Below are 27,220 nucleotides of genomic sequence, written 5' to 3'. Positions count from 1 at the left end.
TTCTGCTCTGAAGTAGCACAAATTTCCTTCCTGGTTATAACCCAAAGAATGTACAATAGCTATTATGTAGTGCTGACTTTATATAAGATGCTATAAGCAATCCGGCCATGACTTAAGTGTATGTGAGAGGGGACATCCTTCACCAGGGGCTGGCTAGGTAAATGGAGAGAACAAAAATATTGAACGAAGTAACCTAGACTCAGACAAATGTCACATGTTCTCTCTCACCTGAGGCATTACAAATTTAGTTTAAATAAAAATTTCCCATCCATCTGGGATGACAGTGCTCCCCCCAAGAGCCACAGACAGTAGAAAAAAAACCCCAACACCAGGCATGGGAAGCAACCTTCTGAGTTTTTGGTCAGAGCAGAGAGACTCCCAAAACATCACAGGGTATTGCTGTCCTTGGTAACGCTAAGTCCCTACTGCGGAAGACAGCTTGTGTCTTGAATTGAAGACCAGGGGGCCTGAGCTGGGTCTGAGTTGAAATCCTCATCCCTAAGGACTCGCTTTCATGGTACTAGAAGGTTCCACGCAAGCTTCCAAGGGAGGAAACAACCAATACTCCTACCCAGCTATGGAGCCTATAAACCACAACGACCAAGGGAGAAATGAGGTAACTATAATCTCAAAAAATACTATTATTTTGGAAAGTATAGTGGAGGATGTGTTGGCCAGCGCAAATGCTGTGCCACTTTACAGCTGAAACCCAAGTATCTATGGATTTTGATACCCACTGGGGTCCTGGAACACCTTTCTTTCAGACAACTGATGCACTGAATAGAGGGTCCCATGCTCTCCTGGGCTTCAGGTGTCCACTGGAAGCCTTGGATGTATCCCCATGGGTCTACCATAGTAATATACACACATTGAAGAAGGCATATGGGCAGCAAGGTCTGGAGAGCTTGCAAACCTTGAATAGTAAATAGATGAACAGACTCTAGAATGTGCTCCCTGCACTGGCATGGAGGGGTGATTCTTGGAGAAGAATGTTCTGGAAGTTACTTGGAAGCCTGGATTGCTTAAGGTTTGAAGTATATCTAAGACTCATGTAGAGATTAAGGAGCCACATTTAAAATGTGCAGTGGGCTGTTGAGTGTCCCCCTTCCCCCCACTAACTCTTACATGCTTAAAGGGGTAAAGAACAGCAGTTGATAATTTCATGCAGATTTCATATATATATATATATGCATATATATACATATATATACATATGAAATTCTAGTGGCTGGAAACATGCACATTCAGAGAAATTTTTATGTTTTAGAGAAGCAAATGAAGCTGGGGAAATAATTTGTTGCACCTAACTGCCAAGCAAGGAAATAAATCCTGTGCTTCTAAGCAGTTGCCTGCACATTATCACAACTATAAAGCAGAAATATTCACTTTGCTGTAGTTATTATGAGCCACGGGAACCTGGAAACACATCGACCCACTCAACTACATAAGCGGTCTTGGAATGACCTAAGCACAAAGTCATATCCTGACTCAACTCTGGTGAGCCCAGTCCCATGTGTGAGCACCTACCTTTATTTTCCGGAACTTTCTGCCCCTTGGATTGGTACTGCTGCGGCCTAGACTCAGCCTCCTAAGTATCTGGGGCTACAGGTGCGCTCTGCCATGGCCTGCACAAATCTCAGAAGTTCTTGAGGCCCAGAAATGCGGACTGGAACTGTTCCTCACATCTCCTCACTCTACTCCTAATCCCGAAGATTTCTACAGAATTTCCTCAGAGTACTCCTTTCTCCCCCCCCCCCCTTTGGCTTTTGCATGGCTCTCCTATCACGTCTGCCCTTGTCCTTCCTTGGCTCCTCTCCACCTTGCCCCTGTAGACAGGTGCTCAGGCTCTGCTGCCCACTGTTCTTGAATCCAGCTTCTACACACGCTCCAAGGGTGCCGACATCTCTTTTCAGCCCTGACCTGATGGCCTGCCCATCACAACAGCTGCTTGTACTTGAGTGCCTTGAATCGTTTCTTTACACAATTTGGCAAATAATTTCATCACCAGGCAGCAGACATGACCTTCAGTGATGGCTTAAAAAAAGTTATGAATCTCATGGCTATATGAAAATGAATTGTTGCAACCCCAAGAGCTTGGAGATAGATCCCTCTCTATTTGAACAACTAGATTAGAAGGAAGTCAAGTACCAGGAGACTGCAGTAATTCCAAACCTACACAGTGACATCAGTCAGCAGTGTTAACATACGGTGTCCTCTGCTGAAATCCAAAGACTTCATCTTGCCTATCTTAATCTGACCTCACTTTGTTACCGACCAAAATCAACTTTCTTCAGTGAGACAAGTGGATTCAACACATTTTAAAAAAAGGCTGTGTGTCCATGTGCCCTGGTAGCCTAGAGTTAAGCAGAGGAAGTTTTCTATACATGAGAAGCTACAAGTTTGAATATATATGTCATTGTCTTGGGAATGTGATTTTCTACAATGATTTGGATTTCTACACTGAAGGTAAAATATTTGATATGGCTGCAATAAACTCACAGATGTCAGCCTCTGACATGACTTGAAAGAGCTCTAGACGAACTTGAATCTGACATATCTTACTTCCTTGGCAAACTACCAGTGGGACACAGGCCACACATGAGCCTCTTTTACAGTTTCAGAAGCCTTCTTACCTTACAGATGGGGAAACAAAGATCCAGAAAGGGACAGCTTGGCCAAGTCCTGCTCCCACTGGTGTTTGCAGGCTGGTGTTCCGTTTGGAGCACTCCCTGGCTAGGTCTGGAGAACCAGAGCATAGCTAGAAGCCAGGCTTTCAAATGCATGCAGTGTGGGGGAGGAGGAGGCTGCCTTCTGTTGGAAGCTCTGGACTGCTGCAGATGGCAGGAGCACAGTGAGGTAGTTCCAGAGGAGACTTTCATACCAAAGGGGGAGAGACAGTGCTCAGAAGAGCAGTGACTCCCTACGTTTAATAACCTGGCTCAGAAACTCAGCTTGCTCTGACCTTTTTCTGACCTGTAAAATGAAATAGTACTTTCTACAACCGTTTGCCAAAGGGGTTAAGGGACAATAACATATTGAAAAGTGTAGCATCATACTTAAATTCAGCTGAATTTAATACCTGGTCAAAGTTTCTAAAACATTGGCCTTCTCTACTATTCTCAAGGCATTCCACCCCCCAAGTTATATTAACAATAAAATACCAAACACAGTTGCAAACACTGCACTCTACTTTTAAAAGACCTATAATACTATATGTATGCATTTAAAAAACCTACACTGCAAATATTTTCATTTTTTTCTTGGTCTTCTGCAAAAGAAACACACTGTGTCTTCCAATACATGTAATACTGACTTTGACTTACGGAGAAAGGCAGTAAGGCAGAAAAACGCAGTTTGACATTTTGCCTATACCGATCAAAGGATGACCCAGCACACAAGTCATTTTGTAATTTAAAGAAATGCACACGTACAATTAGAACCTCTTTTCCTACGCCTTCAGAGGAATGCATTTCCCCAGTGTTCTGAGAAGTTCCATGGCGGCAGAAATGGCGGCACACAGAGCAAGCACACAAGCCATCCTTTAACAGTGCTTCGTCCTTTCCGCACTGGAGAAGTGCTGGAACTGTGCGCATGGGTAAATGAAATGCATTCTATGAAGCAGGTACAACCATTGCCAGAAGGCTGAGATTGTCTGTTTGACCTCAAAAGGAACAAATCAACCGGCCACCAGTCTTTCCTAAGTCCTGGGTTTGCTATGGCTTCCAAAAACTGTACAAATACACAGTTCTCATTTCACTTATTTAAAACACGCACACAGACACACGCACACACACACACATATATCACATAAGGCAAATTAACTTCATGCTTTACTTCAGCGAAATGGGGGAGGGGAGAAGCTTTCTCTGAAATTAGCACTGAGTTGTTTCAAATTCTTAATAGCAAGATACATCCAACTGTAAGCAGAATGAACACAGTCATATACATATCAATCAAGTTATTTCCTTTATATCATCAGCAGTGAACCCCAGAGGTAGTATGGCAAAAACGAGCATGGATCCTATCAGGTCACAACCGACAAAGTCATTAAATTTATTTTTCCCCCTGTGGTTTTGACCATAAATTGCTTTACATTTAGGATCTGAATAAAAACCACTCTCAGCAGAAATCCTGGCCCATTAATTTAACTGACAATAAGTTTACAACTTTCAGGACTGCAGATATAAAAACGGTATAAAATTATGTTTGGTTTGAAATGGTTTTAATCATATTCATTAAAAATATTTACATTTCCCAGGACTTCCAAAACCCCCTCGCAATATAATTCTACACTATACTCTATTTACTTATAAAAGGAGGCTCATTTATGAGATTTCAATGACTGCTATACTGCAAATTACTTACATTCTGTAAAATAGTTTAAGAACTTTCATAGCAAAGGTAGTTTATATTGGATTATCTGAAACCCAATCGAGCCCAGGGATGAGCCTTAGACCTTCTCCTCAATGCCAGGAAAGCCTGGGGGGACATGTGCTGCACGTGCCGGCCTGTCCCTCCTGTCCTCGCTCACACTGTGTGCACATGGTGAAATAAACACATATGCAGCATGGCCGTGTTTTGATATGTATTTTTTATTTCCCTGCAGGTTTCACTTATCAAGAACAAGTAACAGGGAAAGTTGTCTGAACTAGTGCATAAACAAACATTCTGAAACACCACTACACGTATCTAATGTACAAGAACCGTATAAAAAAGTCACTAAAACACTACACTATGAAGGTGTCCAACACTTACAGTCAGACGTTTTCCAACCCGTTACTTGCCTTGTAGCCACAGGAAAACTCTCCAAAATTGAAAAGACAATCTTGCCACAACCCTCCCCCCTCCCAAAACCTGGGATGGCTCGATATATAGACTTCCAATAATTATTGCAATGATATGATGCAATACATACCTGGTAAATATCTTTTATGTGGTGTGTTACAGTTTTAAAGCCAGTTAAAATATGCAGTCTTCAGATAAAATGTAATCCATGAAAAATTTTCATATCTGCACAGTTTAAATGTGCTAGATGCATAATTTCCTAGTCCACTTTTTCTGTGTAATTATTTTTTATAAACTGGTATTATAAATAGAAATATACATTCAAAATATATGGAAAAGTGAGTTACTACATTAAATTTGCATGTATCGATCCATCCCTTTCCCCTGCACAGTAATAGAAAATACTATTTTGCCTTGAAGTCGTATTTGACAGTGAAATGCCACTAAAGTGTTTACCAAAAAGTCCATCTAGTCAAATTGTGAAACAAAATGAACCAAGTGAAAACTTTACAGTTCCTTTAGAAAAAAATTACAAGAATTTCATTTCCTAGCTATGAATCTTTAACTTTTTAGACACAAAGTTGGATTTATTTTTTTTTACAAGATACAAAATGTAAACATGGCAAAATAAATAGTTAAAACAAGTGATGCAGGATCCCATTTCATGCTCATGATCCCATTAAAGAATTATTTTTAAAATCCATTCAGTTGCAAATTCAAGTGCAAAAGCATGATGATGAATATCTACTATTCAAGTAACAGAAATAATATTGATGATACAAATAAACTATTTTACAAGGTAGTGATTTTCCCAATTTTACAAAATATACATCATACATCGACTTAACATCCGGTATACTGTACTCCATTTGGGTCCATTGTTCTGCTCTGTGATCCAGAGTGTCGCCTTTGTATTCCGCTGGAATATGAATGACTGCAACCGTCCACACAGGTCAAAGCCACACACTTTACGTTATGTCACTTCCATAGCTACTGTTGTCTCTGCTATTCCATTTAAACCCAGTCTTTCTGGTTCATGGTTCTCTCTGTAAGAAGGTAAAGAGGAGAATAAGCATTAGTGCTCTTGAGAATATACTGACTATGACTAAGTCACGTTTTTAAGTAACTGTCACTAAACTTAACTCCATTTTTATCATTTCCAGGCAGGAATGAAGAGATTATCTTCAGTTCAGAAATTTCACTAATTTTTAATACTAATTATAATTTATATAATTTTATAATTTATATAATTTATATATATAATTTATATAATTATAATTTTAATACTGATAGATTAGGGAATTATAACACAATTAATCCAAGTCTCTTAAGATCATAAACTTATTAACTCATGCAGGTCAATTTTCTTTTGATTTACTGTTCTCCTTGCATTAATGTTATTAAAAGGAACATAAACTTGCCCTGCAAAACTTTAGTTTTAGAAAATTCATCAGATTTATACTCATACATACATTCATAAACACACACACACATACATACTAGAAAAATAAAAATTATTTTTAAAAATATAAAGAGTAAGAGTTTGATTTCAACCTAAGCCCTGGTAACTGATAAGAGCTGACCTACATTGCCGTCAGTCTATGAAAATGGGATGGAGGCTGGGGACCCGGCTCAGGAGCACGGCTGCTCTTGCAGAGGACCCAGGTTTGACTTCCAGCATCCAGATAAAAGCTTGCATCTATCCGTAACTGCAGTCTCAGGCATCTTTTGCCTTTTGCTGGTATCCTTGGGTAGCAGGCATGCACATGGTACACACACATGCACGCATGCCAAATACTCATACACATAAAATAATAAATATAAAACATCTTGGTAAGTTTAATAAGTTGACGTTTTTGTGTTTGGTCTTTTCACAACTCTGGCTGGCATTTAAGGATACTACTAGGCAAAGAGCTTTCTTTGTAGTAAGCTAATCCTCAGACTTTTGAAAAACCAAGACTGTTAAAAGAAACACCGGAGCAGTACAAAGCGAGAAGGCCCTTCTCTTGATTCGGAATAGCTAGTGCACAGCTCAAGAATGGTACCCACAACACACACACCTGGCTATGCTGCTGATGGCACTGCTGGGAGTAACCTTTGGCACTCTGTCCATACTGGCAGCAACTGTGGCAAGTTTTAAGGCTGTTGGCGATGGTGCTGAAGTCCGTGTATTGATATGCACATTGACAGGAGAAACAACACTGACATTATTGAGGTGCACTGCATTGGTCAGGCAGGAATTGTTCATGGGAAGTGTCTGAGGACTGCTTGTGCACAACGCTGGGATCAAGTGGTTTGTAGTAGTGTGGCCAACTGTCCTTACAAGCTGTACAGCTGAAATCCCTGGGCTGGATGATAAAGCCATATTGGTGGAATATAATGTTTTAGAGGGTCCTGCAAAAGAGGGGAGAAATCATTCAGTTAGTGTGATGAGACAATAAAAAAATGCTTCAAAAATTAGGAACTCAGTAGTAAAAATAAATGTACTCGTATTCCAATTAAATAAATATATGTCTTTGAGGTTCAGGCAGTAAGCAGCAAATGGGCTTTCACAGCCACAATGTATCACAGAAGGAGTGAGGGGGAAGGTTCTCTCTGTATATGTGCACATGGGAAAGCAAACCTAGCTTCAGACTTTGTAACAGACCGTGCTGTTTATTATTTCATTTTATAAACGACTTATAGATGATCCAATGGGGGTGGTTAACAACAAACTCCATGGATTTCCTAACATGTGAGGCAACTGACAGTCCATGAACAGAATCAGAATGGACGGACATAGGTATATAGAAGGGACAGTGAGAACTGTGGCAAACACTCAGCTATTCATCTCTATTAGTGCAAGGCATTCTCAACACAGTATACAATTCTCCCATGTATACAACAGAATCAAACACAACTTGGTGAGTGGCAATTTCAAGTTAATAAGAATTACAGAAACCCCAGCTGTACCTGAAGGCTGGACAACACCATTCATATTGTTGTGGCCAGTGTTCTGTTCCTTAGATCCCTCACTGCGACTTGGAACAGGAGCACTGACCACTGCAGATGCAGCAAAGTGGGCGCTGGCTGAGTCAAGTGTTTTAGACATACAGTCCGAGGTGCTTGAGCCCTGTAAAATGGATAGCAACGCAGTTCAGTTTTCCACATTTGTATATTATCTATTAGTCACTCTCTCTTTCTGTGTGTGTTGGGGTGGGGGATTACAGCGTGCGCATCTGGAGGGAGGACAGAGGAAAACTGTCAGGAATTGGTTCTGTTCTACAGTGTTAGTTCCAGGGATCCAACTTAGGTTGTCAGACTTAGCAGCAAGTGCCTTTGCCTGCTAGGCCATCCTGCCAGCACCCTATACTCTGCTTTGTTAGATGTGATTAATGAATACATTAAGAAACGTGTGGAACTCAAAAGGATATTGCCTTTCTAATCCTGAATAGTCATAAGTTTCCAGATGAGAGATTTAAGACTTCAGACTTTTTTTTTGGTATATGAAGTATGAAAATCACTAGGAACTAGAAAGCAATTATTTCTGAAAAAGAACTATCAAACTGAAAAACCCATACTCTATTAATTTTCCTACATAATAATAAACACTTTAAAAACTGCTTAATGAGTAGACACTGTGGATGAAATGAAATCATAGACATGATTCATAGCCACTCTATCACAATGTAAAAACCTAGACTGACCCAGCTTTGAAGCAGGCTGCAAATACTTCAGGTTAGTTATGTGAAGAGACTCACAAAAAGCAAACCAAACAAAGTACAGTGGCCACTCTTCCATGCTTCTGTGTAGAACTGGCTGCTAACACAGATAGCCACCGGCTATAGATAAGCCAAGCCAGATCTGACGGGACTGTTGCAGGGGTGTGTTTTCCAACCAGGGTCATTAAGATTTCCATGGTGTCACATGACTTTAAGGTAAAAGGATAGACTCTTAAGAATGAACTGAAGCACTGTTGGCAGATCTTGATCTGAGAACTCAAGAGTGTGACTGAATGGAGTTAACTCAGTCATTACTGGGATTGTTAATCTTTAAAATTACGGATGACGAAACTTCAGACCTAAAATGTGAAGTTTATTTTGCCAATGCAACTTTGAGATTATGTTCTTTTATTTTTGTTTTGCTTCCAATGGCTTAAAGCAACAGTATCATGTTCTTGCACAGTTCTAGAAGCAGGGGCCACAAGAAGTCTCCCAAGACTCCTATCAAGGTTTGCTTTTGCCAGCGTTCTCTAGTGCTTTCACTCTTATCACTTTTGTTTGTATTTATGGGTAACTAGGAACTTCTGGTGGCATTTCTTTTTCCTATCAGGAAAATGTGGTTCACACAGGCAAGAGGGCTTGTGAAGCTTAGATTTAACACACAATTTAATAGAATCCCTTCTTGTCATAAGTAATACTGATGTAGTACTTAAGTATAAACTTGATGTAGAGGTTTGAAAAGCCATAGTCTTGAAAAAAAAAAAAAAGAGGGAGGTTTAAGAAATAGGTAATTATTTTATAAACTCTCAGCAATCCTTCTAAAAACTAGCTAATTCTTTCCTAAATCAAAACTACCATATTTGACTCTCAAAATAACCAGAGACTAGTCTAGAAGCTAGCCATTCAAAACCAGATTAACTTAATAAAAAAAAAAAAAAATCTAGGTTAATTCTCAAACTCAAGAACAGAGCTGCAACGTCACCTGGAGGAACGTGAGAGAGAAGAGAGAGGTCACCTGTGCTTTTGGATGTGTCTGCTGTGAGGAATGCTGGGATTGCTGTTTCTGCTGAAGCTGCGCGAGTTGCTGCCTTTGCATTTGAGCTAGCTGCTGTTGATGTGTCTGAAACTGCTCTTCTGTGATGCCCCCTGTGACTGAGAAAGGATAAAAGAGTATTAGAGCATTTTTAATGGCATAAGCAGAATACAACATAAGCTCGTAAAGGTAAAAAGCAAATACAAGCCACCACATACATCTGCAAAGTAGAAGCCCAGTGGCAAATCTGAGTGTTGTATTTTCACGTCTACAAGCTCCTGTGTTCTTATGTAGTTTTTAACTGTCTAACATGATGGAAGTGAAATCTGTCTTTGAATTTTTGTGAGTTGTTAAATGTTTGTGTGTTCAGCATGTGGGTGTGTGTACCACAATGAATGCACAGAAGTCAGAGGATGGAACTCAGGTCTTCGGGCTTGGTGGCAAGTGTCTTTCTTTACTCACTGAGCCATCATGCTGGCCTCAGCTTTGGAGTCTGTTAGTTTTCCACATTAGGGGCCAATGAATAATAGCAGTAATGATAATGGTGACTACTTGCATTTACTACTGTAAATATTAATAATAACCAAGTTACAGCCTTAACGAGAGACAAAATGACTTCTGCCAGTTTTTATGACACTTTCCTTTCTGATTCTAAACTGGGGTAGAAAACAATCACATTCAGCAGACCTAAGTGTAAGCCAGTACAGTCAATGTCTGAAATAAATTCTATAGAAGTGAGGGCTGGAAAGGAGACATTTTCAGAAAACTAGAGTTATAATGGATGGCCAGATGCAATCAACAATGCTCTCAAGAGTACAAAGTTATGGGTTTTAAGTAAAAGGGCAAGATCCCTGTTTTCTTAAGCCGACAGAAGGATCAGTTCAAAAGTAAAAGGTACAATTTTTTCTCAAAGAAGTGTAAATGAAGTTTCATGAACTCATATTTAAGTGTGTTGCCGATGAGTCAACTTAGCGAACACAAGGTATTTTCATAAAAATTAAGACCCATTTAGAATATGTGTCCAACGACACTAAAATAGACGTACTCTTAAAAGTGTAATTCTCACTCTTCCTCTCTCTTCTCTTTGCAGTGCTAGGGCCCACATCTTAGGTAAGTCAATCCCACAACAGAGCTACATCTCCAGCCTAATTCTACTCATTTAAAAAAGAATTTCTTCTCTATTCACTCACTCAGCAATAATTTACTGTCTACTCCATGCGGAATATGCTCTAGCAATGTTGGTGATTTAAGGGGAAAATGAATTAGAAAAAGGGTTATCAAATAAAGTCCCACAGTACATCTGGGAAAAAGCAAAGTAGTGTCACTGTTTACATGTGCTGAGCGATCTAATCAATACGATGGACACTGAGGACCCTCACTCTCCCAGAGCGTGTGTTGGGGAAGACTCTCACCTACCAGTGTCTTGACAGTGTAATCTGACAGTTATACAGACAGACTCATAGCTAAGCTATGCTTAGCAAGACGAGCAGAGCTTTAAACATACTTTCGTCTCTCTCATATGATACAGCATCACAATTTCTACTCAATTATGAGGGGAGATAAATATTTTATTTCTAGAAGATTCCAAACACTGGCTTATTTATTATACTGCTCACTTTAGAATCTTTACCTGTATTTTTGAAGTACACAATAGTTATTTTACTGAATTACCAACAAAATCAAAAGTCTTTCTTTGTACATGTTAAATTCATTGCAAGTGTTCTATTTTTAAATAAAATAATTAAGTCTAAAGTTACAATCTTCAAAATCAAATGAAAGTATGAAGTATTCATGAATTTCCAGCTTTTTGAAAACCTTGGGGAAAGAGATGAAAAAATAGCTTATTAGATATGAAGGCAGGAAGAAAAAACATAAATCTAAATAATTTAGCAAGTCTTATGTCTTCTATGCTGAGCCATTTGGAAAGGAAAAGGTAGAATTCAAGGCTAGCTCAGTCCAGTGAACCAGTGCTCTCTGAGTAGATCTGAGCTTTACGTTGTGGAAAAGTGAGACTCAGGCTTATTCATTTTAGGATAAATAGTAAGTTGTCACACTTTTACTGCCATTTAAAAACAGAAATGTGAACAAGACTCTTTTTTATTCTTCCCGGAGCCTTGTGAGGCAGTTGGCAAAATGGTAGTAATTTAGAATAAAACACTAACTCTGATAATCAGAAAATTTCCAAAACCCACCCAGAACCTTTTCACCTTTTCACTGTATTTAAAGTTTTAGTCTGAGCATTTAGATTTCAAATATTCTGATAAAGGATTTTTAACCAGTAAAGTTCACACAAATATTCTAAAACATTCTTAACTATGTCAGATATGGGACAGTTAACTGTTATCTAAATTCGTAAACAAAATAAAGTGTCATTTTTAATTAAATAAATTATTTTTGGTATTGAGTGTGGTGGTACAAGACTGTGATCCTGCTAAGGCAGAAGACTGGCTGAGGCCGCAGAGGACCAGTTACTCTCGAGTTAGTCTGCAGCTAACACAATACTGCCCACTAAGAGTTCTGCACAATGCAGGGAGCAAGTAGTAACTTACGTACATATTTAAAGGGGATACTAAAACTCTCATTCTTGGTCCCACTTCTAGTAAAGAATCACTGATAAAACAACAACAAACAAAACCACAGCCAAAACCTAAAACCAAACAAAAGCTAATTCTACAATACAGATAAAATTTTAAAATTACCCTGCCCCCTTTACTCAAGTTTGCTATTCTTGACACTCAGGAATAGAATGTCATTAGGGTGCTCTGTTTCGTGTTTCAAACAAACTGTTCTTTGATCTAGAATTTTCTAGAGTACTGTTTGTTTGTTTATTTAATTCTAAGATACAATGCTGAACAACTACCCACCCCTCTTTAAGACAAGGTTTCACATAGCCCAGGCTGGCCCAGAACTCACTATGCAATGGAGGATGATCCTGAACCATGATCACCTACTTCTACCTCTCACATGCCAGAATTAAAGATGTGAGCCCACATCTTTGTTAGTGGTGGAAAAGGAAAGGTGGTAAGAGAGACAGACACAGCAGTGAGCTGATTCTCACGGTTGATGAATTTGTGGGAAAGAGAAAACACTTTCTCAGTGGATTATTTTTCCTAAGTTACTGGAGTATTTCCAAGAGATTCATTTTCTTTTTCACAAGGAGTCATCTAGTGGCATACATTAAAATGCATAGGAAAGGTATAGCTAGAGTGAACTCATCCATTTGGGATGAAATGCAGGAAACTCTTCATTGGTCAGGGTGGCGGTGGCACAGGCAGAAGTGGTTATGGATCAAACAAGCTCTCTTCCTGCTTGCAGCCATGCGAACTCTTCTCACTAGTTTACTGTACAAGTTGGCAGCTTAAGAGCAAACTTAGTTTACTCCCCAAAGTTCTATCAGGTCACAAACCTGCCTGTCCTGAAAGGTGACAATACTTACTGCTTTAGGTATATGGGAAGCATTCTTTTCCTTAAGTAAACAGTTTTACAAATCTTCCTGGCTAATATCCTCTGACAGACTAAAGAATTTCTTCCTTATGTATCCAACACCTTGCATTTCTTGCTGCTGGACCTTTCTGGCTATCTTTTATATTCTGGATTTGCTATCCTTCTTGAACTGGCTGGCTTTTATTTTCCAGACAACTCCATATGGCCTTTACAGACACTAAGGGCCATCACTTTTCTACTGTGCACTTCCTATATGGCGCTCTGCTAGGGCTAAGCTCTTTGCACCTTTCTCTCTGGTTAATGAGCCATGAGAAAGAAAACCCACAATGTATACTTCATGGCCTTCATATAGTGACATAACTACAAAGTTGTAAGATTGGGTCTATAGAGGCACTCTTGTGGTTATATGAAATATTCTCAAGCATTTCTTAATTTTGTTTACTGATAAACTAAAGAGAAAAAGAAACAGAGACATGCACTAGTTACTCTAGAATGATAATCCAACAATGGAATATGGATCTTTTTCACTTGTGCCTGCCTTTGCTTTTTAATTTTTAACAGAATTTCTTAAGTTAAGAAAGCATGATTTTTCAAATGCTAATTTCTCACTACACCTAATGTGCTGGTGAAGATAATGTTATCCTGCATTCACTACCCAGTGAGTCTTTGTTACGCATTACAGCAAATGGTTTAAAGCAATAATGGTCACACTAGAATTTCAAGGGACAGATCTGGGTCTGAACTGGGGGCAGGCAGACAGGGAGGTTCTGTCTTATATCTTATATGTCACAGTGGAGCGTAAGCAGCAGTTCTCATAAAACACTGGGGGTAGTCCAGGGAAAAGCCAGAGGAGTTGGAATTACTGTACAAATGTTCTATGAACATAACTTGTAGATACAGGAAGATAACTGAAGCGTTGGGATGGGTAGGAAACAAGGAACAAATGGATACAAGGACAATGACAACAGATTTCCGATGTCCAAACACAGTAGTTCTTATTAAAGGACTGGTAATTCCTTAGGTAATATCTTAGGTCTGAATTTTCTTATCTTTAGAGGCAGCCATAATCTCCCCGAATAAAAACAACCTTATGAGTATTTACATTAAAGCTACTTCACTTCCTAACACTTCCTATCCTTGCAAACACTTCATGGCAATTTAAGAATGGGAAAAGAAACTAAACAAGTTCATGGGACTTCATTTCTGCTTAAACTCTTCATTTATTGGGATTTCCCAGCAGGGAAAGACAACTCTAACAGGTAAAATTATATGCCTGTCCTATTAGTTTTAAAAAATGCACAGCTTTGGAGACCAAAGTTCACCCAAACGAGTAAATGACAAAATTATTAAAGGCACAGAAGGGGACCTGTATGGGTATTTACTGAATTGTACTGCGAAGTCCCTTTCGGTATCTAGCTGTTGTTTATAACAGCTCACTAAGTACCTACATCCCACGTCAGACAACCTCACTGCCTAAGTGGTGCAAGGACTCAAACCTGGGACCTACTTGGCAAGCTCTACCACTGAATGAACATGAACTTCTTCAGCCAACAAGCCCAATATTTTAAAAATTTATTAAAAACAAAAACTCTCATGATATCAAGGACAAGAAGACCTCCAGCAGTCTAGAAGTAAATAAACTCTTTGCTTTACTAACAGAAAAGCTGATTTTAAGGACTGAATTCTAGGGCCGGGGAGATGGTAGAATTGGTAAGGTGCTTGCTGTATAACTAGCTACAGCAACCTGAGTTTAACCCCTCGGTACTCATGTTAAAGGAGAGTGAAGCAGAAAGCATACATAGTCCCAGTACCAGAGAGACAGAGCTAGGTACATTTCTGGAACTCACTGGCTGGTCAGCTCCAGTAATTATTAACTTAGGCTCAGTAAAAGCTCCCGTTTCTGCAGAACATCAGACAACTGACATTGAACTCTGGCCTCCATACATGCATACACCCATAACCATATGCATAGGGGCACACATACTAACACACACACTACAAATAAACATACACAGAATAACCTCTAATGTATCTTTGTTATTACTTAAACACATTTATTTTGTGTGTACGCATGTTTGTTTGTGTGTGTGTAAGTACATGTGCCTATGTGCAGACCAAAGAACAACCTTAGGTGTAATTCTTCAGGTGCTGTCCACCCTTAAAAAAAAAAAAAAAAAAAAAAAAAGACTTGATTCTATTGATTCTATTACTGGCTTGGATCTTAGCAAGGAGGAGCAACTGGCTGTCAGAGAGCTCCAGAGATGTGCCAGCCTCTGCCCTCTTAGTGCCTGGATTATACACATACTATCATACTTGGCTTTGTGAGTGTGCATGTATATTCTAGAAATCAAATTGAGGTCGAAAGGTATGATATTATATATTAAAAAATACAGGAAAAATGACAACGGCATGTACACTTATGGTAATTTAAGTGATTTTTTTCATGATACATGAATAATGTAATTCATTATGATAGCTGATTATTAGAAAACCATTTCAGTTATATTAAGTTATAATTTTGGATCAATATATATTCAGAATTGATATAGCAACAGAAAACATATATTATCTAGAAAATATTTATGTCAAATCCAGAGTTCATTTGAACATAGAAATCTATAAATACTCAAATTGAGAAGCCATTCAAATAATTTTATACAAACTATATATTGGTAGAGTTAAAAAGTCAACATATAGTCAAACACAATTATCAACACCTATATAGGGTATGGTTTGAATTTCCTTTTTGAGTAGTGTTTGGTACAGAAATTTCTATTCATATAATTTTAAATAATTTTGGGAATTGGCTGGAAAAAGATTCAATACTGTTTAACTTCCTGTAATAACAGATTCCTAGAAACTCAAAGATCTCAAATTATGCGAGATATTTTTATCCTCAGATTAAAAGGCTCATTTTTTTTTTTTTCTTTTCTTTTTTTAGGAGCTGGGGACTGAACCCAGGGCCTTGCGCTTGCTAGGCAAGCGCTCTACCACTGAGCTAAATCCCCAAACCCCTAAAAGGCTCATTAAACTTCACCAACTCACAAGCTATATAGAAAGGGCATCATTTTCTTATAGTTCAGCTTAGAGAAAAGGAACCAGCATGTTCAGAGAAATATAGGCCAACTTCCATTCATTCATACAACTCTAATTTTCTACTGCAACCATTAAATGAATGGATGTCTACACCAAATTGTAAAACAGCTCACACACAAGACTGTGATCACCACTGACACTGAAGGAATCTAAAATGGCGCTACAGAAGTTGAATATCATTGCAGTACCCTACATAATTTAGATATGCTCGTGTTTTCTTGTATCAATAGCAGTCCACGCAGAGACTCACAGCTGGTAAAGAGGCAAAGAACATTTGACTGCTGAGTACTCAGCCTTGAAGCTCCCAAACCATAACATCCAAATTCCGGAAACACTGAGGAAAGGAGTGAAATGAACTAGGCGACAAATAGGGAAGAAGGCTGTGAGATAGTGTCTTATGCCTAGGACATCACACTCAGGAACCCACAGCAGCTGTGGTTGACTGCATAGAGCATACACAGAACGAACCAGTAAATAACATTCACAGACAGGGGAGGGATCTATCTCATGGGTCCCTGCACCATCCAGGGAAGCTAATGACAACCTAGGGCTGCTGGTGGAGAGGAAGTCAGCTACCATCAGTCATGTAGCTACTGGTGAGTCATTCATACTCCAGTGGATAGATCCACTCCCACATCCACACTAGGGGCCATGATTAAACCCAGTGAGTCCGCAAACAAAAGCACAACATAACAAAAGATAAGAAAATGGAGTGGGGACTTGATGAGTAGAAGAGGGGCTTTGAAAAGGCTGGGAGGAAATAAGAAAGAGGAGAGGAACATGTCACCAAAATATACCATTTATGTTCATGAAACTGTTGAATAAATTATTTTAAAAATGAAATAACAGGTTTTATTTAATACATTTCCACTGGTTACCATGCATAATTGCAGTATATATATTAGAAACATATTTGTAAATTACATATACTTGTAAACATAGTAAAATTATCCACAAAATAAAACAAATCAAAATTATATTTTGATATGCCTATTCAAATTATTCATAATGTATATACCATAAAAACACTAAATTATTTGACCACAAATTCATTACATACATACATACATGCATACATACATACATACATAGGGAGACGTGGCCTCAAAAGTAGCTATGTAGTCAAGGATGATCTTGAACTCCTGACTTTCCACCTCTACCTTCCAAATGTTGAAATTATACACACTCATTACTATATCTAGCACAGTATCTCTTAAAATGAAAAAGGTATTTCTGATCTCAACTAGAAAGGCAAGCATGCAGATGAAAATCACTATTCAATAGTGCAAAGGTGCAACAGTGCCTGCATTCCATCCGAGTTAATGAGCATCTTTAACATAAGAAGTAGACAGCATGGTAGAGCGAGGACTAGGAGACAGCCACCGGAACACTGGGCTCAGCCCACACACTCGCCACACCATTCACGTGCCAAATTCAAGTCAGTTAGTCGGTTGTTGCCTCTTAGACTGAAAACTAAAGTACACTGAGACTTATTTTCCAAGTAGAAGTAGGAAAATAAGTCTCCAAAATTTAGTAAGAGTTCAATTATTCCATAATGGACACGCAGGAGCGAAGAATCACAGCAGAGATCTGTGACAGACAGATGCTTACCTGATATGCCGTTCTTGCTGGTGTTCAATAAAGCTACAGATGCTGCAGAAACCCTTTTACTGCTCACAGTCTGCCCTGGTTTTCTTGAGGTACATTCTTCACTATCAATGTCCTGTACATTTAGTAGCCTTGGCTGGAAACACTGTAGTCGACATGATCTGATATTGCTTAATATTTCAGAAAGGGACAGTCTATTTTCACAAGGTTTACTGGAAGCATTGGTCCGAGAGAAATTAGAAGAAAAGTCTATAGTTTGGGAAGAGCTTGAAAGCCCATTCAGCATCTCAGGGTCTATCTGTTTTAGGACGGGGTCATGTTCTGTGGATATTCGGTCCATTATGACCCTGTAAAACAATATAAGGGATACATGTGTATATCATAAACAACTGTTTCTCTATTGATTCCCTTTCAGCTAGAAAATGATACCAAGATCACAGCAGCTTACCTTCCACCCCTGCCAATTCGCCTCCTGGCAAACCCTATACATCTTCTTGGAACTGTAAGTGTTGTGAGACAATGCTTATACCTCAACTTATCCAAGTCTGCCAACTCTGAACTTTCACACGGATGGTTATTAGCTTGGTCCAAACGCGGCTGCAAAGAAAGAGAAAAACAAAACAAAACAAAACTCAGAGTAATTCTGAAAGGAAGAAAAGTTAAATCATGATAAAAATGACTGCAAATTGTATTAGAACAATTAAAATTTAGATGAAAAACTGTAAAAATTGAGGTTAAAATATATTAATCCAGTTAAAATTTGTAAAATTAAAATCAAAAGCTAGTCAAATTAGATCAAAAGTTTGTTTATCCAAATTACCCTCTCTAAACTACATTAACTTAGCATGTATTTTAAAAATACCTATAAAGAATATGTCTTAATTTTAAGTTTCTTTATATATATAGAGAGGGATGAAATTATTATAGTTTTTCTACAGGATAAACTAGAATGAATTTTTAGGGGTTGGAAGGACAACTAAACATTTAGTGGAAGCATATGCACAGGTCAAGTTTAAGCTTTCTCTTTAAGGAAAGCTTTTTATTATACGTAGCATCCTGCTTTTCTGTCTCAGCACATGTTCTATCAACACAACTTCAAATCAAATCCCTATCCTTCCTACATTAAATCTGCCCTCAAAAAACTGTCTATCTGTGCATACCATAATGCAATCGAATGGTTTGAATAAAGTATGCTAAAAGGTAAAACTACCTTTTCTATTTTATAGTTATACAGCACAGGCACGTCAAGGCCATTCTCTAAACACTGCACCCAAAATGGGACATTAATAACAAATAGAGATTTCTTAATGTGTGCGAAATTTATGGATACATTTTTCAGACAACTTTGCCATAAATTTTAAAAATTATACTTACTGTGTATAACACACACACACACACACACACGTACACACGCACACAATATTTCAGTGAACACCAAGAAGTCACCAAAAGTTCTAAAGCCAACTTAGACATGTGCAATTTTCACAACTGCTGAAACTGTAATTAAAGCTCTAAATGAAGGAACTTTGAAAACCAGGAGCTGTCTAAGTAAAGGATGCTGATTCTTTGAAAGAATCTGGCCTCTTTCATCCTCTTCTGCTGGTATTCACACGCCACAGGGGCATTAAATAAGAAATATTGATGCACTTCCCACTTTTAGACTCAGCCTACGTTACCTTGACATGAATGATCTGTTAATTCCAGCTCACAAAAATATCACAAAAAACAAAGTTCTTACAGCATAATACTGGCATCCTGCCCGCCTTCTGAAAGCACAGGGACCATCAGGATCATTTTCTTCTTCAGGTTCTGATGCTGGAGATGGTACCTAGATAAAACAGATGCTCCATTTAGCAGTTACCAAGTTAACATATATATATATATATAATGACTGAAAATAAAATCAGATCACAAACACACCTGCCTACATCCAGCACGTAGCTAATTTGCCTGAAACATTTAATGACTGGTAAATATTTTCTGTTACCAAAAAAACCCTTTTTAAGATTCATTCTCACTTCTAAGCACAGTTGGTACTGTTTTTGAACATAAAGGCTAGTCTTAATCAGTATAGTTTTTACATATCCCCTTTATATAGTCATAAATTGTGCAGGCATAAATGCTTGATGATGATAATTATGCTTCACCTATAGGTAGCTGTACTTTTATCTGGAAACGTCTTTCTATAATAAAATGAAATGCTAGGCAGAAGAGGGACTCTTTGGACCCAGACACAGCCAGCTGTGAGGTGCTATGTGGGTACTAGAAGCAAACCCAGGTCCCCTAAGAGCAGCAAGTGATCTCAACCACCGAACCTTCTTTCTAGCCCCTTAAATCAAGTCAGAAACAGAAATTTAGCCAATTCTAAAAACATTGGTTGCTGAGAGAAACTTTAAGACTACAACAGTAGAGGAAAAGAGTTGCTACGTTAAAAAGGATTTTGCCAGGACCAGATGCTACCAGCCAAATATCCTTAAATAATCTGAAAAGGACCTCTGGGGCAGAACTGCTCATTAGAGCACAACTTTATGTCCTAAGAACAGGTTAAGTGGTGATATATAAAACACCCTTTGGTACAGCACAGAAACAACCAATAGAATGCCTACACTAACACGAAAGCCTCAGTCCTTGCGTCCGGGCTGTCCCCCACCTCACTTTGCAGTACAGCTTATCCTCACGAAGGCCTGCCTCTTCTTACTAATGTGATCGTTCTGAATCTCAAAAATCTCATTCCCTTTTAGAGAGGATTTCCCCCCTCCACATTAATTCCAAATTGTGGTGGTTACCATGGAGCTAGGTCAAAAGGGCATTTATTTGAGGTTCCAATCAATATGCCTTCGATAGCCCACAGGAGAAAGGGACAGTGTACTGGGGCTGATTCTCCTTCCTGAGGCATCAACTCACAAACTCATACTGTAAAGAGATCTCAACTTTACAGTGTGGCTCCTCTCCAGGTGTCTGACAATTTCTTGCACAAAGTGGCTCACTCCTTCCCAAGTATCACTCTAGGATGGACTCCAGCACACACAGAAAGGCACAGAGCAACGGAAGGAGAACTGGAACTACAATCAGTATGGACAGGGACAGACAGGGTTTCTCCATCTTCCCAGCTACTGTCTGCTAGTCAGCCTTGGTTAAAAGGCTTTCTTACACTTATCTACTCCCTTGCTCCTGTTTACTGGATAACAGATTATCTCTCCCCACATGTCCTGGGAGAACTTAGAACTACAGTCTAAAAACCTACATTATTTGGTGATGACAGTCTCCAATAACCGGAAAATACCATAAAAACTAACAAAAGTTGTCTGTGACTTAGGGAAAGGTTTCAGGAAACTCTAAAACTTGTAGAATGCAATTTTAATGTAAGAAAGGAGGGGGAGGGACAACATAAGTAACTATAAAAATTTTGAGCTGAAATGAAAACTCCTTAATACACAAGGAATGTATGACAAATTAAGCTTAATGAGGCCTTAAGTAAGGCAGTGGATGGAATAGCAATCTGGAAACCATCCCCTACGGTCACAGTATCTCATGACATCCTTCTCTTGAACAGAGGCAAGACGTTCTACATTCTCACTAGTACTGACAATAAACTACTTGGCAAGTTTAACTGTGTCATTTTCTGACTTAGGCTTTTTAATAATTTCCCACTTGTCTACTTTCCTTACACCATCTGTTCTATCTTTCCCTCTCCTGTTTGACTCCAGCAATGGCAAACTGCTACACTTCCCTTTCCTCGTGCTGTATTTCTGCTTGCAGCTTCTGTCTTCTCTACCTGGAAGGACTTGATCGGCCACCATGTGCATTCCTCATTTCTTCAAAATGATCATCTGATGAGTTTCCCGTGACTACAAAGGGCTACCCAGACTACCCGGATAGTTTCTCTGACAAATAGTGACTGGTTTTATTAAGTGGTACCTAAGAACATTCAACATAAAGCATACTTTTGTGTATTTATTAATGCATATGAACACTGCAATATCATCTAGGGAAAAAAAACCTAAGTAACAGGGTAAAAATGACCACAGGAAGCACACCCTAGGAACTGGGTTTATGAGGCTGCAGCAACCAAGGCTTTGTAAGTAGTCTTGAGCCTGAAGTTGTGTATTTGATACTGAGTTTTGAAAGAAAAAATTTTAAATAAATAAAATATTAAAATATGACACATCTGCTAGTAGATTCAAGTGGTTATTGTAAATTTTTTGTAATGCTCTAGGTTATATAGAAAAAAAGAAAAACAGTTTTTGTCAGAGCAGGTGCTTTTTGAAAAAAATAACCTGACCCTTTAATATATATATATAAAAATCTTCTTTTAAAAATATCAATGATAAAAGTAAATTTAAAAAATTAATTCTAAATAGTTTGCCAAGAACCTGTTGAATGGTTGACAAGGAATTTTTTTTTTACAAGTTAAAATTTTAATTAGCTCTTTTAAATCCTTAAAATTGTTATTACCTGACAAATAAAATTTACATTAAGTCAAAAGAGATTATGCTGGTAGATATGCTGGTACATGTTTATACTTAGGTGTAAATGTCTTCTTCTAATACTGGTATCTTGGACTCAGTACTGCTATTTCTAAAAAGCCACTTCAGAAACAGGAAAAAGACAAAGATGCTTGTTTTTATAAAAGGAGAAACCTATGTAAACAACCCATACAGAATACATCTCTATAGCTGACAAAAAAATAACAGAGTAAATATGAAGCTAGAGGCAACATATATGTGTGCAGACACGTATACTTATTAAGTATGTAGAAACGCTTTATAACACTAGGTGAACGAAGCAGAATCACGACTAAGATGCCAATCATGTTGCAAACACAGCAGTACCAAAGAGTAGGAGGACACGTGGTTAAAACAGTTTCAAACAAGCACCTGTGGAAATTCATCTTCATCTGAGCTCTGAAAGTCATATTGCTTAATGTCACTCTTATTGATCACAGGCACTGTCTCAGGAGTGGGCTGCGGCGGGGCTAGCACAGCCTCTGCCTTAGGCTTCTTGGGGTGCTTCTTCTTTTGACGGACCACGTCAGAAGCCTCTTCTTTCAAAGACAAATGATGAGGGTGCTGTTTACATGACGAATTTTCCCCCAAAAGGAAGAAATGAAAATCATTTTAGAAATCATGAAAAACTATGCTCCTCTTTGAAAAACATACATTTTTCTTTAGGAGTTAATTTTAATTATGTTTTAAGTATGAAAACTTTATTATGTCATAAACTGAAACATGGTTTAGATTTACTTTCTGTAATTTATAATGAAAAATAATTATGTGTTTGATTTTGTTTTTTATGAATCGTTAATCTGTAATTTTAAGACTGTTCTATTCTCATGCCATCCCATGTTTAAAAGGTATTTAAATTTAATTCTTACTTAAATCCACTGTGTTGGTGAACAAAATTCATTACTTTTTAAAAAAATAACTGAATTAGATCACTAATTTATTTATTTAGCTCTACACTAATTTCCAATTTATAAAAATGTCTATGTGAGGTAATCTTTTGAAAAAATAGATTTATGAGCTAGACAAACACTTTCATTTTTTAACAACATGTAATTATTGCCTTGACTGAACAATAATCCAATGGTCCTTAAGTACCCCAGGGTCTGTGGAGTCCATCTGGCATAGGGTCTGACTGAATAAAGGGTTTGGCCTCTTCTCCTTTCCACGAAGCTTTTGTTTTATATACTGGTTGATAATGCTTTTGAGAAAAGAAGAACTGTCACTGTTAAAAATGCTGAAAAAGGACCATTCTGAGCAACAAATTAAAAACAGTATTAAAACTTAAAAATTATTAAGGAAGTTATATATTGTCTCATGTGGTCTAGATATTAAAAATACCTTAGAATGAGAAAGAGCACACACAAGGGGCAGATCATACTTAGTGAAGTCTCTTGATAGAGATGGGTAGGGGTATAAACTATTACATCAAAAGGAAACTCCATTCTTAGCAATTTTCATTGTTTTAAGGTGGGATGAATGAAAATTAAGAATAGCAACAATGTGCACGGGGTAAGGCAACAGTGTGTTACACTGTATCTCTAAAAATAATAGACTATTTTTATTTATTTAGATAAGACCTAAAGTAAGATTCAATATAATTCTGTTAGTAAATATGGGTTAAAATTTTATATTGAATACCTAATAATCATCCTCTTAGGAAAAGCACTGATTGATATAAATGGATTAAAAAAATAGTTTTCAAAGTGACATTTGTTGTGCTGATAACTTTATTGGGCTATCAACACAAGTGTGATTCAAAGGGAACCGGTGGGTGGGCTAGATGCCTGTGATTAATAAGAACCTGCTGGTTGCACTGACACGAGCTGAATAAGGAGAGTCACACTGCTCCTCATTCTTCCTTAGTGTTTAAAAATGAACCCATGAGCAATTATCACTACACAGTTTTCAAAGATGAATTTTCCACAAACACCCCGAGTCACGTATAATGTCTTACTGTCTAGGTTAGGTGTTTCATTCTTATCAATGCTTATTTAAATCTAAACTTCTTAAAATTAAAGGCTCTATACGTTTTTGCATACCCAAATTAAGTAATATTGAATACAGCAAATGAGTACTATAGAAAAACAAACCTTTAGTTAAAAATACAGTGTTCACCAAGGCTAGTTCTTTTACTTGGAATAAATTACTTATCCAGAAAGTAGAGGACTTTCTAATGCCAATCAAGTTATGTAACTGGCAAATACTGGTTCTGGCAATGACCCTGTTTTCTAGAGAAGCAGACAGCACATTAAAAACAATCCACTTTGGTAGACATAAACTTAAACTGTGAGTCTAACACTTAATACTTATGATCTAGAAGTCACAGAGGCAGAGTTCTTGAGGGACTAATGGGTTTGTATGTATATAAAAACATCCATCAACATGGTGGCATAATAACAAAAAAACAACATACTATTTACTTTTTTCCTTTACCACCATATTTTGTGATTCATATGACTACTCATGATGCTCCCCAAAGAATATTTACCTTAGTTTTACATTCTTGAACTTTGTGATGATTTCCATTATGAAGAGTTGCTGGACTGGCATATAACTCTTTTTCTGATCTATTAACTTTCACTTCATTAAGGATTTCACCCCCATAGTCTCCCAAATGATATCTTGAAAAGATAATAAAGTAAAAGAAAATAAAACTGAGTTTAATTATAAAGAAAAATATATTCAAAATAATGACATTTTAAGTAACTGAACCAGCAAAAAAAAACAGAGTTATCAATTGGGGTAGGGGGGTAGGGAGGGGTGAGACAGGGCCTCAGGGGTCCAGCCAGGTGGCATCAAAGTAGCTTCAACTCCCGATCCTCCTGCTGAAATTACAGGCATGTAACACCAAGCCTTTAGGATATCAGATTATTGTTAAGAGAAATGTTACAAAAACAAAGCAGTTCATATTTGAAATTCAATAAACAAGAAACTTTAACAATGCCTAAGGTATACAATACATAAATTAACCACATGATGTGTTTTGTCAAGCACTAGGAATATAGCTTTGAATGGTTATTTCAGCAATAACACAAAGTTCCCTAAAACCTAACAGAACTTTAGTTTATTTAATTATGCAGGAAAATACTTCAAGATCATAATTCTGAAGGGTGCAAACAGGAAATTTTGCCTTCCAACCATTCATTTATTTTAGTGTTCAAGAAAAAGTAATAAAGACAAATAGGCAAGAGAATCCTTAGGTTTCATTAAGAAAAGTCAATGATTCTGCCAATATCTAAAAAAAAAATCAATTCTCTCTATCAGTGGTTCTCAATGTTCATACCCTTGGGTCATATATATCCTTCCTATCAGCTATTTATATCATGACTCAAATCAGTAGCAAAATTATAGTTATAAAGTAGCAATGAAATACTGTTATGGTCGGGGTCACCACAGCAGTGAAGAACTGTATTAAAGGATAGCAGTATTAAGAAAGCTGAGAACCACTGCTCTATATCAAAGTACCCCCACTCCAATGAAATTCAAATCCATTCCAATCTAATTTTAAAAATAACTAGTAACTACAAATCTTAAAGAAGAAGGAACGAAATTCTACTAGACTATCAATATCCACCATCTATCACAAAACCTGGCTAGCCTGGCCCTCGTAGTACGGAACAGCAGCGATGTTACCTTTTTTCCACAACTTCCAGCGTTAAGTGCAATAATTCCCGTTTGGTTTTCTCTCTTCTCTTAATCATTTCCAAAATTGTTATGGCTCTGCTGAACTCCCGCCTCAGCTTCAGCATCTTTTCATAAGAAGCCTCATCATTCTTACGGTTCTTTTGAAATAATGACAATTTTAGAGAATAATGAAACACTTATCTTTTATTTATTTAATAAGATCTCACTAAACCTCAATTATTTAAATTAATAAAACAAACATCCAAATAGCAACCCCATGAGAACTCATCTGTGTATCTGTGAAAATTTAAGTACAGGCAAATGTTTAGGGGAAAAAATGCTGATAACTATTGGCATGGAAAGAATAGTTCTAATGTGGAAAAAAAGAAAGAAAAAATCCATCTGAACCTAGTATATAAAAATTATAAACTCCTATTGCAGTAATGTGTTACCCAGTGATAAAAAAATAGTTCTACCAAGTTCAAGATACCTAAAAAATAGCCCAAATGAGTGTCTAAACAAAAACCGTCTAAATCTGTAAGTGGGAGCTAAACGGTTTAAATATAATCAAGACAACACTTCACTTCTAGCAACACAGAAAACTGAAAATAAAATAATGAAATTCTCACACCCTCATAGAGACAGGGCGAAGGGAGATAAAGTGGTTGGTTTGAGGAGGGGTAACCAGGAAGGGGGACAACATTTGAAGTATAAATAAATAAATAATAAAAAAAAATCTAAAGAAAGAAAGAAATGAGATTCTCACACTTCCATGTATAACTCATTGCAGGGAATGAAAAAGATCTAGCAAAAACTCTAGGCTTCAGAATATTGTTAATTTTTTACTTATAAAAATAAAACATAACTTCAACTAAGAGTTGGCTTCATTGTAATAACCAGCGTTCATCAGAATATAAAATCACCAATGACGTACACATTAGGTCACATGCCCCACAGTGGTCTAATTTAAACTTAGATCTCTAATACTCAATTTTCACCTATACTTAAGCAGTCTTTTCATTCCTGAGTTAACAATAGAATATAGAATTAGAAAGAATCTAAAAAATGTCAAAGATTTCATAAATATAAGATTAGGAATAAAAATAAAAACAGAAAAAAAAGAACACCCTAAGTTTTACGTTTTTGTATTGTGTATACTTTCTTGCACTTGGAAACTAATCATCTAGGAAAATCCATATTCTTTTATTGTGCTACATATGGAGTATTTTAAAATGCTAACAGTTTATCTTATTTAACCAAAACAAAATTTGCTTTTCCCCTGCCCCTTGTTAGTACTCTGTGACAAAAGTAAAATATAGAGCAGAGTTTTAAGTAGTTTTGGGAGTAAACAGGCAACAACACTTGTAAATGAACAAACTAACATGATCAAAAGCAAACGTGTCTACAACACCGCTAATGCTATA

The 27,220-nt window shown here is 37.5% G+C and overlaps 1 protein-coding gene across 4 annotated transcripts in view; it reads right to left on the bottom strand.

The window, feature by feature from the left end:
- Positions 1 to 4,574: 4,574 nt before the first annotated feature.
- Epc2 (enhancer of polycomb homolog 2) overlaps positions 4,575 to 27,220 on the bottom strand; it is a 100,187-nt gene continuing 77,541 nt past the window's right edge. The window contains exons 5-14 of one of the 4 annotated variants that reach the window (XM_063284106.1): positions 25,806 to 25,954; positions 24,661 to 24,793; positions 22,545 to 22,736; positions 19,406 to 19,495; positions 18,116 to 18,264; positions 17,671 to 18,014; positions 9,469 to 9,638; positions 7,738 to 7,897; positions 6,846 to 7,179; positions 4,575 to 5,831 (exon numbers count right to left, since the gene is read on the bottom strand). In XM_063284106.1, coding sequence (XP_063140176.1) covers positions 5,759 to 5,831; positions 6,846 to 7,179; positions 7,738 to 7,897; positions 9,469 to 9,638; positions 17,671 to 18,014; positions 18,116 to 18,264; positions 19,406 to 19,495; positions 22,545 to 22,736; positions 24,661 to 24,793; positions 25,806 to 25,954 — 1,794 coding nt within the window. In that variant the 3' untranslated portion in view covers positions 4,575 to 5,758. The remainder of the gene's footprint in view (positions 5,832 to 6,845; positions 7,180 to 7,737; positions 7,898 to 9,468; positions 9,639 to 17,670; positions 18,015 to 18,115; positions 18,265 to 19,405; positions 19,496 to 22,544; positions 22,737 to 24,660; positions 24,794 to 25,805; positions 25,955 to 27,220) is intronic. The other 3 variants (NM_001108581.1, XM_063284107.1, XM_006234155.5) reach the window with 3 other exon arrangements.

Source organism: Rattus norvegicus, chromosome 3, assembly GCF_036323735.1.
Source record: "Rattus norvegicus strain BN/NHsdMcwi chromosome 3, GRCr8, whole genome shotgun sequence".
Classification (NCBI taxonomy): Eukaryota; Metazoa; Chordata; class Mammalia; order Rodentia; family Muridae; genus Rattus; species Rattus norvegicus.
This window is presented reverse-complemented; position numbering and strand designations above follow the sequence as displayed.